The 14,389-nt window shown below is 47.5% G+C and overlaps 1 protein-coding gene across 1 annotated transcript in view; it reads left to right on the plus strand.

Moving 5' to 3' along the window:
• The window catches only part of LOC137562270 (uncharacterized), a 294,902-nt gene that overhangs the window by 177,690 nt on the left and 102,823 nt on the right, over positions 1-14,389 (plus strand). Inside the window, exon 17 of the mRNA XM_068273603.1 lies at positions 856-920. Coding sequence (XP_068129704.1) covers positions 856-920 — 65 coding nt within the window. The remainder of the gene's footprint in view (positions 1-855; positions 921-14,389) is intronic.

Raw genomic sequence — 14,389 nt, forward strand, 5'->3', positions numbered from 1 at the left:
CTTTCTCAGTGCCACATTGGGACCTGCCGTCCCAACACACTGCACCGCGTTCAGTGTGATAGTCCCCTAGGGCTATCACTACTTCTGCAATGGGATGCGGCAGTTTTATGTAACGTGACGGACTGCCCCAAGTATAAAAAGGGCCTACAGTAAATACCTGCCAGAAGCTGCTTATCAATGCTAATACAGCAGGTGGTGTGAAATAAAAATATTATTAATCTTATTTTTTCAAAATCATAAATGCTGTTTTAGCAATCTTTTCAAAAACACTATAAGCTTATAACATTCTATAGCCCTTATTTACTTATCTGTCACAATGTAATCAGAGGCAAAGGATCACTGCCTCATCCATCCTCCACCCCCTTACCTAGTGTGTCCCCCACAACCCATCAGATTGTAATCTCGCAAGGGCACAGTCATCCTCCTAATGTTTACTGTTTTTGTAACAATATTTGTGCTGCTTGGAACTCTGCTGTACATTTGTTAGTTGTATCTATGTTCCCCTTGTCGTCTTATTGTGCTTTGTAAAGCGCTGCGGAATATGTTATCGCTATATAAATAAAAAACAATAATAATAATAATAATATAAGGGAGAAAAACATAAAAAATGAATTGCAATACCTGATAATGCCTGATAAAAAAGAAAGGTTACATTTATTTAATTTATCCTGAGGTTCTGCATTAATACATGTCTCAGAACAAACAGCTCTTAATGTAACCATGTAAATCTCTTTGTAAATAAGAGAAGTTAGGCAAATCAGGCCTACAATTTAAATACGCCTTGTTATTCAACAATGAGAAACTTTATGACACACACACACTGTATATTACATTTGTCTGCTCTGCTCTTCATAGGTACAAAATACCTTACTCACAGTTCTGAATGGTACAGTGGCAGTAGAACCCACAACTTTTTTCACGTAAGTACAACAAAATTGAGAATATTGTATTTTTTTCTCTAAAGTATTCCCCGCCTATCTTTATTTTTTGTATAAGCATAAATGTGTTTCATTTTTTTCCCCCGTCTGTTTTACAAAACAGATTGTGCCTGTTTTAATACATGCCAACCCGCGTACCCATGGCAACATGTGACATAAGATAAACATTTGTATGTACAGTGCAAAACATAGTACCAAGCTGTTTTACTTTTTTTATTTTGCTGCCTGAGAGAGTTAATTTTTAGGCATGGAAGTGACAGCTTCTGACTTGTTGGTAGCTTGCTGGGAATAGAGTAAACATCACTGATAAGGAAATTACAGCCATAAAAGTTTTCCTGGCAGAATACAACTTCTGATAGCAGAGGGAGATAATACATGAACTATTGACCTTTTCTAACTCTGGAACACTTAATAGGCTGGGGCCGAGCAGAGGCAACAAACATCCTATCTAGTTTGTAAATGTTTAAATATAAAATAAAACCATGGGATATCTAAAAAAAAAAGTCATTCTTAGGAGTAGGAGCATAAATACAATTGTTTATCTCATCAGTTTATTTTCACCTCAGGCTCACATTAAATCTGCCTTGGTAAATACTGTAATGGATATGATTAAGTTTAGGTGCACATCATATACCATACTAGCTACAAAGCAGATGCTACACAAACTGAGGCAAGTTATTACCTCTTATTGGTTGTCAATAGAATCCTTTACAGCCATGAAAGGGGAAAGCCTGAGAAAATGTATTTCCACTAGTTGACCACTTTGGATGGACTTAAGAGAGTCACCAAAGTTCCAATACTTCTATAGTTCTGAATTCTAAATGACACATACAGACTTCCTAAATCCCTGTCCCATTTACCTATATAGCTGAATGTTGAGAGGATATGGAGGCAGCCATATTTATTTCCTTTTAACCAACACCATTTGCCTGCTGGTCCCATTGGCTGCAGTAGTATCTGGATCACACACCTGAAGCAAGCATGGTGCTAATCCAGCCATGCTTCAGTCAGAAACATGATTTGCATGCTTGCTCAAGGTCTATGGCAAAAAGTATTAGGCCCGGTTCACATTAGCGTTCACTTTCCGGATTTGCGTGATCGGATCCGGACCGTATACTGTACAAACGGAACGTACGTTCTGCATAGCAATGCAAAGTCTATGCGGACGTTCACATGTGTCCGTTCCGTACAGAACGGAGCCGGATCGGATCCGGACTTCGGACAGTTTTCCAACATGCGCTGTTTTTCGGGTCCGGTCATCTGGCCCACGCACCCTGGCCGGATCCTGACCCGAACATGCGGCCATGCTCTGCAATGAGAAACGGATGTTTCTCATCACACTGGCAATAGGACCGGATGCTTCCAGCACCGGTCCTATGCCATTTGGGGGGCCCGGACTACACGCCGGTATCCCCCATGCTTACGGTGCCTTTCTGGCACTGCAATGTATCTAGTTCCAGCTACTTTATTGTAGCCGGAACTGATACATTCCGGATCCGCAACTGGTGGCAACTTGTGGCCACCGCAGAGACCCGTACGGTCTCTTTGCGGCCCCCGGACCCCCGGACACTTGCGGACTCAAACCGCAGAGGAAGAGGATAAACAGGACACCCAGGCAATCTGCATTATTTATAAGGGAAAAAAGTCAGCCTCCATAATCCCTGTCAGTTCAAGTGTCCTTTAAGGGCCCTTTCACTCGGACATCTGAACTGCGCACTTAGCGCACACTTCAGTCTCCTATCTCCTATCCAATGAGCCTCATTCTGCTGCAATTTAATGCATCTGAATGGCATCATTTGGAAAGAGCAAAATTTTCTCTTTTTCTTCTAAAAAAGGTGTTGTCTATGTGAAACACATACAATTTTGAGTCATGCTCTTGTGCTTTTGTGTCATTCAAACAACAATAGAGATGGCTTGAACCTCCAATTTTAGGTTTGCGAACCTCGATCGCGAACTTCCGCAGAAGTTTGCAAACCTGCAAACTTTGCGAACCGCATAAGACTTCAATGGGCAGGCGAACTTTCAAAACTTCAAACAATACTTCTGGCCACAAAAGTGATGGTAAAGATGTTTCAATGGGTCTAACCCCTGGAGGGGGGCATGGCGGAGTGGGATAGATGCCAAAAGTCCTGGGGGATTTGATGCACAGCAGGGCTTTAAGGGCAGAAATCACATTGCATTGCTAAATTGGAGGCCTAAAATGCTTTAAAACATCTTGCATGTGTATACATCAATCAGGGGGTGTAATTAGAGTACTGCTTCACACTGAAAGACTAAACTCACTGTGTAACGCACCGCAAACAGCTGTTTGTGTAGTGACGGCAGTGCTGGACTGGAGCGCACCATGGCGAGAGTGCAGGCAATGGCGGTTTTCAAGCCCATATGGTCGGGCTGAGGTAGCTCAATGACAGAACAACAGTGACTGAGTGTCCAGCTGATTGAATTTGGTCTGTCCACAATGAAGCAACGACCTTATTATCTTGGGTGTGTCCCCCAACACACTCCTATAGCCGGTCATTGCTTCATTGTGATACACAAGCCCCTTCACTGTGGCAAGGTAACGATCACGAAGGGGAATTGACACAGGTACATGCCTTTTGTTTTGTTGTTGCAGCCGCAGTGCAGCCAGAAAAATTAGGCAGGCATGTACACGCACCAGAAAAAAATATTATTGTTTTTGTTAGCGAAATTCAGGAATCCACCTGGAGTCCTGGACCCTTTTTGTGGTGGCGGAGAAGGCAGTCAAGCGGCCTGCAGGCCCAGATGCTGTGTGGGGACCGACGTAGTTTTGGGGCAGGCAGCAGTGGCTGGCAGGCAGGCAGAGATGCTGTGTGGGGAGACTGACTTAGTCTTCGGGCGGGCAGTAGCCCTCTGGGATCCATGCCTCGTTCATTTTGATAAAGGTGAGGTACTGAACGCTTTTTTGACCTAGGCGACTTCTCTTCTCACTGACAATGCCTCCAGCTGCGCTGAAGGTCCTTTCTGACAGGACGCTTGAGGCAGGGCAAGCCAGAAGTTGGATGGCAAATTGTGACAGCTCTGGCCACAGGTCAAGCCTGCGCACCCAGTAACAATAACAACAACAATAACAATAATATTTATATAGCGCTTTTCTCCCTGGGGACTCAAAGCGCTGTGATCCTGCATTATGCAGTCTCAAAGGCTAGGGGAAAGAGGTGAGTTTTTAGCCTTTTTTTAAAGCTGTCCAGAGAGGGAGCCTCTCGTACTGATTGTGGAAGTGAGTTCCATAGAGTAGGGGCTGCGTAGGAAAAGGCCCGAGCACCAAATGTTAAGTGTATCCTGGGAATAATCAGCTTCATCTTGTTGGCAGAGCGGAGGGTGCGTGGAGGGGCATAAAGTTCCAATAGATCCGCTATGTATTTGGGTCCCATGTGGTGTAGAGCCTTGAATGTCAGCAGGCAGATCTTAAAATTGATTCTCCATTTTGCTGGCAACCAGTGAAGAGTTTGCAGTACTGGGGTGATGTGTGAGCTGCGGGGGGCATTGGCTAGGAGTCTGGCTGCAGCATTCTGTACTAGCTGTAAGGGGCGCAGAGCCTTTTCTGTAGATCCGATGAACAGGGCGTTGCAGTAGTCTAGGCGGGAGGATACAAATGCATGAACCAGGGCAGGTAGGTCTTCAGCTGGGATAAGGTGTTTGATTTTCGCTATATTTCTTAGATGGAAGAAGGAAGACTTGACGACAGCTGATATCTGCTGTTTGAGTTTTAGATTTCCATCCAGGATCACCCCAAGGTTTCGCACAGAGTCTTTATACTGTACAGTATCTCCCCCAATTGCTAGTTTGAGGTGGTGAGCGTTTTGAACTTTATCCATCATGTGTGGACCACCTACCACCAACACCTCTGTTTTGTCAGAGTTTAGCCTCAGCCAGCTGGTGTTCATCCAATTTTGTAAATCCACTAGACAAGCATTTATGGATGCTGATGGGTCTTGGGTGCCAGGCTTGAAGGACAGATACAGTTGTGTGTCATCTGCATAACAATGGTATCCTAGGCCATAGTTCTGGATTATTTTGCCCAGTGGGAGCATGTAGACTGCAAAGAGTAATGGTGATAGTACAGAACCCTGTGGAACTCCATAGGGAAGTGGCACTGGATTAGAGTAGTGTGTGCCCAGACATACTTGCTGTGTCCTGCCAGATAGGAAGGTCTGAAACCAGCTAAGAACAGTACCCCTTAGGCCACAGTAATTCTTCAGTCGCTGGATTAGTATTTCATGATCCACAGTATCAAATGCTGCAGACTAGTCAAGAAGAATCAAAATTGAGCAATCACCCTTGTCCCTTGCAGTAAGTAGATCATTCATTACTCGGACTAATGCCGTTTCAGTGCTGTGCCTTTTCCTGAATCCTGACTGAAAAGTATCAAAGATGTTGTTATCTGTAAGCCTGGCTTCCAGCTGGTTGGCGACTACTTTCTCGATAACTTTTGATAGGAATGGTAAGTTCGCAACAGGTCTGTAGTTGGTTACAGAATCAGGATCTAGTGATGGTTTCTTCAAGAGGGGTTTTATGATTGCTTTCTTTAGTTCTTCTGGGAAAAGTCCACTTTGCAAGGAGCACTGAGTGATTTTGTGAAGTGCTGGCCTGATCAGCTCTGGGCACTGCATTAAGGATCCAGTTGGGCCAGGATCCAGGTCGCAGGTAGTGGGGCGGAGACTTTGAATGAGAATTCCAAAATCTTCTTCACTCAGAGTGTCAAAGACTTGCCATGGTGGTACGGTAGTAGGCAGATGCAAAGTCCAGTGGTCAATTGATGTTGGTGTAATGCTGGCACGGATGGTAGACACCTTGTTTGTGAAGAAGGCAGAGAATTCTTCACACCTTTCCCTGGAGAATGTGGTTGGGGCTTTTAGGCAGGAAGGATTGCAGAGTGATTCCACTGTGTGGAAGAGTTGACCAGCTCTGTTGTTGGCTGTAGATATTTTGTGCGAGATAAAGTCTGATTTTTTCTTGGTTATTGCTTGTTGGTATTGTCTGAGGTGTTGAGTTAGGCTAGATTTGTGCTCCTCAGACCCTGATTTACGCCACTGTCTTTCAAGTCTGCGCCCTTTCTTTTTTAGATCCATGATGGTTTTGTCAAACCAATTAGCTTTCTGCTTTTTGGTTGCTGATTTGGTGCGCCATGGGGCAATACTGTCAAGTGTTTCATATATCGTGTTGTTGTACTGGGTTACTAGAGTGTTTGGGTCCATTTGACTGTGGAGCAGATTTGTAAAATCCAGGTTGGCAGTTATCCTCTCCGGTGTTAATTTATTCAGGGGACAGATTTTGATTGTTTCTTTAGGGAGTTGCTTGATAGGGTGATGTTCAATAGTAAACTGTATTATGTGATGGTCTGACCACACCACTGGAGTTACTGTTATGTTACTAATGTCCATTCCAAGGTGGAACAGTAAGTCTAGCGTATGCCCTCCTCTGTGGGTAGCAGATTTTACAACTTGTGTTGAAGTCACCAAGGATGATCCATCTCGGAAGACAGAGTTAGCATTGCCAGAAGTTCTGAGAATTCCTGTAGCATTGGGTCAACATCTCCGGGGGGACGATAAACCACTAAAATTTTGAAGCCTTTACCAGCTGAGATCTGGGCACCTATACATTCAAAAGACTTTGTTGAGCCAACATTCAGGGCTCTGAGCTGCAGAGTTGTTTTGCCACAAATTGCTACACCCCCTCCTCTGCGGTCTCGTCTTCCCTCACTTAGGACTGAGTAATTGTATGGGATGGTTGCTTCCAATGTGGGGCCCGCATTGGCATTAATCCGGGTTTCAGTGATGCATGAAAAATCGCATGTCTGAATAAGGTCCGCAATAATGGCTGTCTTATTGTTTATAGAGCGGGCATTGCAGAGCAATGCCGTGACTGCATGGGGCTTAGCATTGGCGACTGGGTTCACTGCCGGGGTGTTACTGCATCTCTGACTAGGGACATGGTAACTTCTGCTACTTTCAGCCTCTGATTTCCAGTACACATCACTGGAGATCGCTGGAAAGTTCTTTCCCTTGAATGGGCCTGGGTCCCTGAAGTTGGACTGAGTCTGAGTGTGGTATTTTTTATGGGCCTGGCCACCTTTTTTTCCTCTGTGCGTTTTATTTAAAATCCCTAGAGATTGCAGAAAATTAGCTTGTTTTTTCCCAGTGTGAGATGCAGCTCTTGATGGCCTGAGAGATAGTAAGATGCTGGCTGTATAGATTAACATTGCTCTTTGGGAAGGAATGGGTTAAGTAAGCTCTTCCTTTGATTGTTGTTGTTTATCAGTGTGGGGTAGACAAAAGCAAACTGCTGGCCTTGTGAATCAAATAGGAGAGGTGTGAAAATTCCATTGATATGCAGAAACATGGGGCCTACTAAGGTTCACTTAGAAAGGCAATGGAGTCAATATAATTTCAGCCTCTGAATGCATTTAAGTATTTGTACAGTCTGCAAAAAACTTTGCCAGCTGGAAGATATTACTGGTGTTTGGGGAAGGAGGATGAATTCCCTTACCCTGGGAAGAGGACTTGGGAAGGTAGGAGATCTGCTTGCTGTGTTGCCTGGACATGCTTTTTTGATGTGTTGGTTTGTTTGAAGCTGTGGACCTCATGAGTATCCTGGTGGAGAAATCCTATCCCATTGTGTGCCCTTGTAGGAGTAGAGAAGGCTTTTGTTTGTTTGTGTGGATTATCAGTTTCCCAATCCCATGCAGGACTCCAAAACCAAGGTCAGCTACACAGGACTTTGATGGTGAGTACAATCCAGCTTGTAACTTAGCCATCCATAATCTTCCACATTTCCCAGAAGGTTCCAGTTGTAGCCAGAGATTTCATGGTGCGGAATCTCTAAGTATTTTTGTTCCTTCTGTGCATATATGTGATTAATGCTTCCCAGAGCCGAGACAAGGTGTGGAGCAGGTAAAAAGAGAGGCTGCCATCTTGAGCGCGCTCAATAACATCAGTAGTCCAGGGGTTCATCGCTGCTCAGAGTGTCTACATGTGCAGTTAAGGCCAGTTAGTCGGCTACCTGCCGGTCCAGGTGTTGGTGGAGGGTGGATCTGGAAGGGCTAAGGCAAGGCGTTGGACTAAAAAATGTCCGCATGTCCGACATCACCATGAGATCGCTAGAGCATCCTGTCCTTGCCTGCGTGGACATGGGAAGAGGAGGAAGATTACTGGCAGTGGCACCTTTATTCCCTTGTGCTGTGACATCACCCTTAACCGCACTGTAAAGCATACTTGTCAGCTTGTTGTGCAAGTGCTGCATCCTTTCAGCCTTGTTGTAATTTGGTAACATCTCCACCACTTTGTGCTTATACCGAGGGTCTAGTAGCGTTGCCACCCAGTACAGGTCATTCCCCTTGATTTTTTTATACGGGGTCCCTCAACAGGCTGGACATCATGAAAGTCCCCATCTTCACAAAGTTGGATGCCGACCAACCAGCCATCTCTACTTGCTCTTCCTCAGTGATGTCAGGTAAGTACTCCTCCTCCCCAGTCCCGAACAATACCACGGGAAAGGTGAGCAGCACAAGCCCCCTGCGACGCCTGCTGTAGTTGTTCTTCCGCCTCCACCTCAAAAGAAAAAACATTTTCCTTATCTGACTCCTCTTCCCCAGATGACTCTTCTTGTTCGTGCTGCTGGTATAACATTGTGCAGTCACATAGACAGGTGCGGTAAAAGGTATGCAGTGACTGCTGGTAGAACAATGTGCAGTCACACAGGTGCAGTAAAAGGTATGCAGTGACTACTGGTATAGCAATGTGCAGCTGTCACACAGGTGCCGTAAAAGGTATGCAGTGGCTGCTGGAAGAACAATGTGCAGTCACACAGACAGGTGCAGTAAAAGGTATGCAGTGATTGCTGGTAGAACAATGTGCAGCTTTCACACAGGTGCAGTAAAAGGTATGCAGTGACTGCTGGTAGAACAATGTGCAGTCACAGAGGTGCAGTAAAAGGTATGCAGTGATTGCTGGTAGAACAATGTGCATTTGTCACACAGGTGCAGTAAAAGGTATGCAGTAACTGTTGGTAGAACAATGTGCAGTCACGCAGGTGCAGTGAAAATGGATGCACTGACTGCTGGTATATAATACAATGTGCGGTCACAGTTAACAGGTATGCACGGACTGGTATAACAATGTGTATAACAATGGTATAACTGGTATAACAATGTGCAGTCACACAGACAGATGCAGTAAAAAGTATGCAGTGATTGCTGGTACAACAATGTGCAGCTGTCACACAGGTGCAGTAAAAGGTATGCAGTGACTGCTGGTAGAACAATGTGCAGTCACACAGACATAGACAGGTGCAGTAAAAGGTATGCAATGACTGCTGGTAGAACAATGTGCAGCTGTCACACAGGTGCAGTAAAATGTATGCAGTGACTGCTGGGAGAACAATGTGCAGTCACACAGGTGCAGTAAAAGGTATGCAGTGACTACTGGTATAATTATGTACAGCTGTCACACAGGTGCAGTAAAAGGTATGCAGTGACTGCTGGTAGAACAATGTGCAGTCACGCAGGTGCAGTGAAAATGGATGCACTGACTGCTGGTATATAATACAATGTGCGGTCACAGGTGCAGTTAACAGGTATGCACGGACTGGTATAACAATGTGTATAACAATGGTATAACTGGTATAACAATGTGCAGTCACACAGACAGGTGCAGTAAAAGGTATGCAGTGACTGCTGGTAGAACAATGTGCAGCTGTAACATAGGTGCAGTAAAAGGTATGGTATGCTGGTAGAAAAATGTGCAGTCACACAGGTGCAGTAAAAGGTATGCAGTGACTGCTGGTAGAACAATGTGCAGTCACACAGGTGCAGTAAAAGGTATGCAGTGACTGTTGGTATAACAATGTGCAGTCACGCAGGTGCAGTGAAAATGGATGCACTGACTGCTGGTATATAATACAATGTGCGGTCACAGGTGTAGTTACAGGTATGCACGGACTGGTATTACACAATAAAATATGCAGCAGCCTGTCACTCAAACAGGTCCAGTGAAAATGAATGCACTGACTGCTGGTATATAATAAAATGTGCGGTCACAGGTGCAGTTACAGGTATGCACGGACTGGTATTACACAATACAATGTGCAGCTGTCACACACAGGTCCAGTGCCAGTGAAAGGTATACACTGAATGTGCTGGGCCTGGCACAGTATAGCAATTAGCAAGGGCCAGCTGCGACACACAGGGCTGTATAATGCAGTGTCAGTGGCACACACACAAAAAAAAACACTTCACAAGAACATTAGTTCTGAAAAGAGCTCTTTTTGTTGTGCTTTTCAACAACAAATATCACTTAGGAGCAAGCTACAAGAGCCTAACTAAGCTTTCCCTATCTCTGCAGCAGGTTCCTCTCCCTTCTCTCACTACAGCAGTAGACAGGGTGAGATCATGGCCGACGCTGCTGCCTTATATAAGGTGGGGGGGGGGGCTCCAGGAGGGAGTGCAGACTGGCTGCCATGTGTCTGCTGACTGTGATGTAGAGGGTCAAAGTTTTGCCCAATGATGTAGTATAGGGCAGTGGTGCTCACCGCCAGGTCGTGATCACGCTTACGCGTGGATTCACGACCATTTTGACGCATTCCGCCTCGGACACGAAAATCCGTGAATAGATTTTCAACCACGAAAATCTACTTCGGCTTCGCGTGAATGCGGACAGAAATCCGCATTCACGCTCGTGAAACCCGGGGCTGAAGTCGTGGTTTGCGGAAATGCGTCAAACTATGCGGAAGTGACACATTGCAGGCCAATCAGAGTGCCCCAGCCAGGCCCTAGCAACCAATCACAGGAGGGGAGCTATGCCCTCCCCTCCTGAATATAAAGCGGCGGCCATGATGGAAAAGCTCTGTCCTTGCTACTAGACTGTGGTGCTGAGAGGATTATCTCCAGGCCATTGTTGTTTGAGCAAGTGCATTTATTGTGTTAAAAACAAAGCGTTTTTTTTGCTAACACTGCTCTTATACTGTACACAGTTAGCTAGTCAGTGAGTGATTGCTGTAGTTAGTTGTAGTCAGTGTAGTGTAGTGGGAGTGTGGGAGTCTAGTAATTATTTAACTGTGTGTAGTGCTGTGCAGGCAGGTTCAGTGCTGCAGTGTAGTGGGAGTGGGGATTATCTGTGTGTAGAGTGCAGGCAGGCAGGTTAGTGCAGCTGCAGTGTTCACTTGTATATTCCAGTGACAGTTATACACTTGTACTATTTGCAGGCAGCCAGTCACACCGCCGGCGCCGCCACTCTCTGCCAGCGCTGTTCATTCATTCTGTCAGTGACCTTGTGCCGTGCCCAGTGCCCACTGCTCGCTCGCTCGCTGGCATATGAGCATCTCATTACACAGTGTGACATCCTTGTGTGCCCACTGCATCCTTCAGTGACCTAGTTGTATATCCAGTGCCCACTGCTGTGCCCACTGCATCCTTCAGTGACCTTGTACTGTGGCCACTGCATCCTTCAGTGACCTAGTTGTATATCCAGTGCCCACTGCTGTGCCCACTGCATCCTTCAGTGACCTTGTACTGTGGCCACTGCATCCTTCAGTGACCTAGTTGTATATCCAGTGCCCACTGCTGTGCCCACTGCATCCTTCAGTGACCTTGTACTGTGGCCACTGCATCCTTCAGTGACCTTGTACTGTGCCCACTGCATCCATCAGTGACCTTGTACTGTGGCCACTGCATCCTTCAGTGACCTTGTACTGTGCCCACTGCATCCTTCAGTGACCTTGTACTGTGGCCACTGCATCCTTCAGTGACCTAGTTGTATATCCAGTGCCCACTGCTGTGCCCACTGCATCCTTCAGTGACCTTGTACTGTGGCCACTGCATCCTTCAGTGACCTAGTTGTATATCCAGTGCCCACTGCTGTGCCCACTGCATCCTTCAGTGACCTTGTACTGTGCCCACTGCATCCTTCAGTGACCTTGTACTGTGCCCACTGCATCCTTCAGTGACATTGTACTGTGCCCACTGCATCCTTCAGTGACCTAGTTGTATATCCAGTGCCCACTGCTGTGCCCACTGCATCCTTCAGTGACCTTGTACTGTGGCCACTGCATCCTTCAGTGACCTAGTTGTATATCCAGTGCCCACTGCTGTGCCCACTACATCCTTCAGTGACCTTGTACTGTGGCCACTGCATCCTTCAGTGACCTAGTTGTATATCCAGTGCCCACTGCTGTGCCCACTGCATCCTTCAGTGACCTTGTACTGTGGCCACTGCATCCTTCAGTGACCTAGTTGTATATCCAGTGCCCACTGCTGTGCCCACTGCATCCTTCAGTGACCTTGTACTGTGGCCACTGCATCCTTCAGTGACCTTGTACTGTGCCCACTGCATCCTTCAGTGACCTTGTACTGTGGCCACTGCATCCTTCAGTGACCTTGTACTGTGCCCACTGCATCCTTCAGTGACCTTGTACTGTGGCCACTGCATCCTTCAGTGACCTAGTTGTATATCCAGTGCCCACTGCTGTGCCCACTGCATCCTTCAGTGACCTTGTACTGTGGCCACTGCATCCTTCAGTGACCTAGTTGTATATCCAGTGCCCACTGCTGTGCCCACTGCATCCTTCAGTGACCTTGTACTGTGCCCACTGCATCCTTCAGTGACCTTGTACTGTGCCCACTGCATCCTTCAGTGACCTTGTACTGTGCCCACTGCATCCTTCAGTGACCTAGTTGTATATCCAGTGCCCACTGCTGTGCCCACTGCATCCTTCAGTGACCTTGTACTGTGGCCACTGCATCCTTCAGTGACCTAGTTGTATATCCAGTGCCCACTGCTGTGCCCACTGCATCCTTCAGTGACCTTGTACTGTGGCCACTGCATCCTTCAGTGACCTTGTGCTGTGCCCACTGCATCCTTCAGTGACCTTGTACTGTGCCCACTGCATCCAGTGATTCATTACTAGCAACATGTCTCGCAGGGTTTCGCGGGGTGAGAGGAAAGGGAGTTCAATTGCCTCAACCACTTCTGGGACTGCTCCACGTCCAGGGAGAGGACGCCCAGCTGTACATGGTCGTGATGCAGCAGAAAAGGGGGCAGCAAAGCCTGGGCCGAGTCAGCGGACGCCATTGTCCAAATATTTTAAAGTTTCTGGTCCCCGTGTGGTGGTTGAGCAAATGGAACCTGACGTACTCATGGACATCATGACTTCCTCCCAGACCTCTACTGTGAGCACCACTCCAAGCAGTAGCAGCAGCAGCCAACATCCCACGCTTGTTGTGACATCTACCCCAGCACCCACTGGTCAGCAGCCCTCCCAGGATGACAGCGTTCTGTCCCTCAGTCCGGCATCTGGGAACCTGCTGATGCAAGAAGCACAGGACTTACTGGGGACTGATGTGGCAGAGATTGAGATCGGACCACAATCACAAGCGTTGTTGAGTTCTGGTGATGAAGAAGAGGGGTCTGTGTCTGGGGATGTAGGGACAGAAGAGGAGGCGGGGGAGTCAGAGGAAGAGCTGGATTATGATGATGCTGCTGATGATGACGTTGTGGACCCTAACTATGTGCAGCCTGCTGAGTCCGTGGAAGAATGGTCAGAGCAGGATGACGAGTCACCTCGGCCTAGGCAAGGATATCGCCATATGTCAGGCAGAGGCAGGGGCATCGGCAGCAGTGGGCGTGGAGGAAGTAGACAGGACACTGCTTCAGCCGGCACCACCACCATGCAACCCCCGGCAACTACTACCACACATTGCTCCGCTGCACCCTCTGCTAGTGGGGGCCGCAGTAAATTAAAGTCACCAGTGTGGGATTGCTTTGAGGAATGTACTGATGACAAAAGGTATGCGGTGTGCAGGTTATGCAGCAAAAGATTGAGCCGTGGGAAAAGTCTGAGCAAGATGGGTACCTCATCCCTCCAGGGCCACCTGAGAAGCCGCCACTGCCGCGAGTATGCGGACTTTAAGAGGAAGCAGGCACTGCTGGCAGGGGTTCCTGAGAGCAGAAGGCCCACCAGCGCAGCAGCATCCTCCCTCCCTCAGGGTCGTGAATCCCCCACAGCAGCAGCAGTAGTAGCACGCAAGCGCTCTTCCACCTCGGCTGCTCAGGACACAGACATTGAGGCTGGCAGCCAGTGTTCGTCTCTCTCCTCTGCCTCCCCTGCATCCCAGCGTCGTCAGACCCTGCTGAGCGACACCTTTCAGGGTCTGACCAAGCCTCTGCCTCCAAGCCACAGGCGGATCCGCAAACTAAATGGCTTGCTGGCCCGAGCCATGGCATCACAGCTGCTTCCCTACTCCCTGGTGCAGGAGGGGAGCGCCATGCGGACGCTGCTCCAATTTGGCATCCCCGAGTGGCAAGTCCCCAGTCGCCACTATTTCAGCAGGAGCGCGATCCCAGCACTCCACAAGTTTGCGGTGGAAAACGTGGCCCGTTCCCTGGACTACTCTGTGGGCAAGCGGGTCCACGTGACCATGGACTCGTGGAGTAGCAGAT

The sequence above is a fragment of the Hyperolius riggenbachi genome, chromosome 3 (genome assembly GCF_040937935.1).
Source record: "Hyperolius riggenbachi isolate aHypRig1 chromosome 3, aHypRig1.pri, whole genome shotgun sequence".
NCBI classification, from domain to species: domain Eukaryota; kingdom Metazoa; phylum Chordata; class Amphibia; order Anura; family Hyperoliidae; genus Hyperolius; species Hyperolius riggenbachi.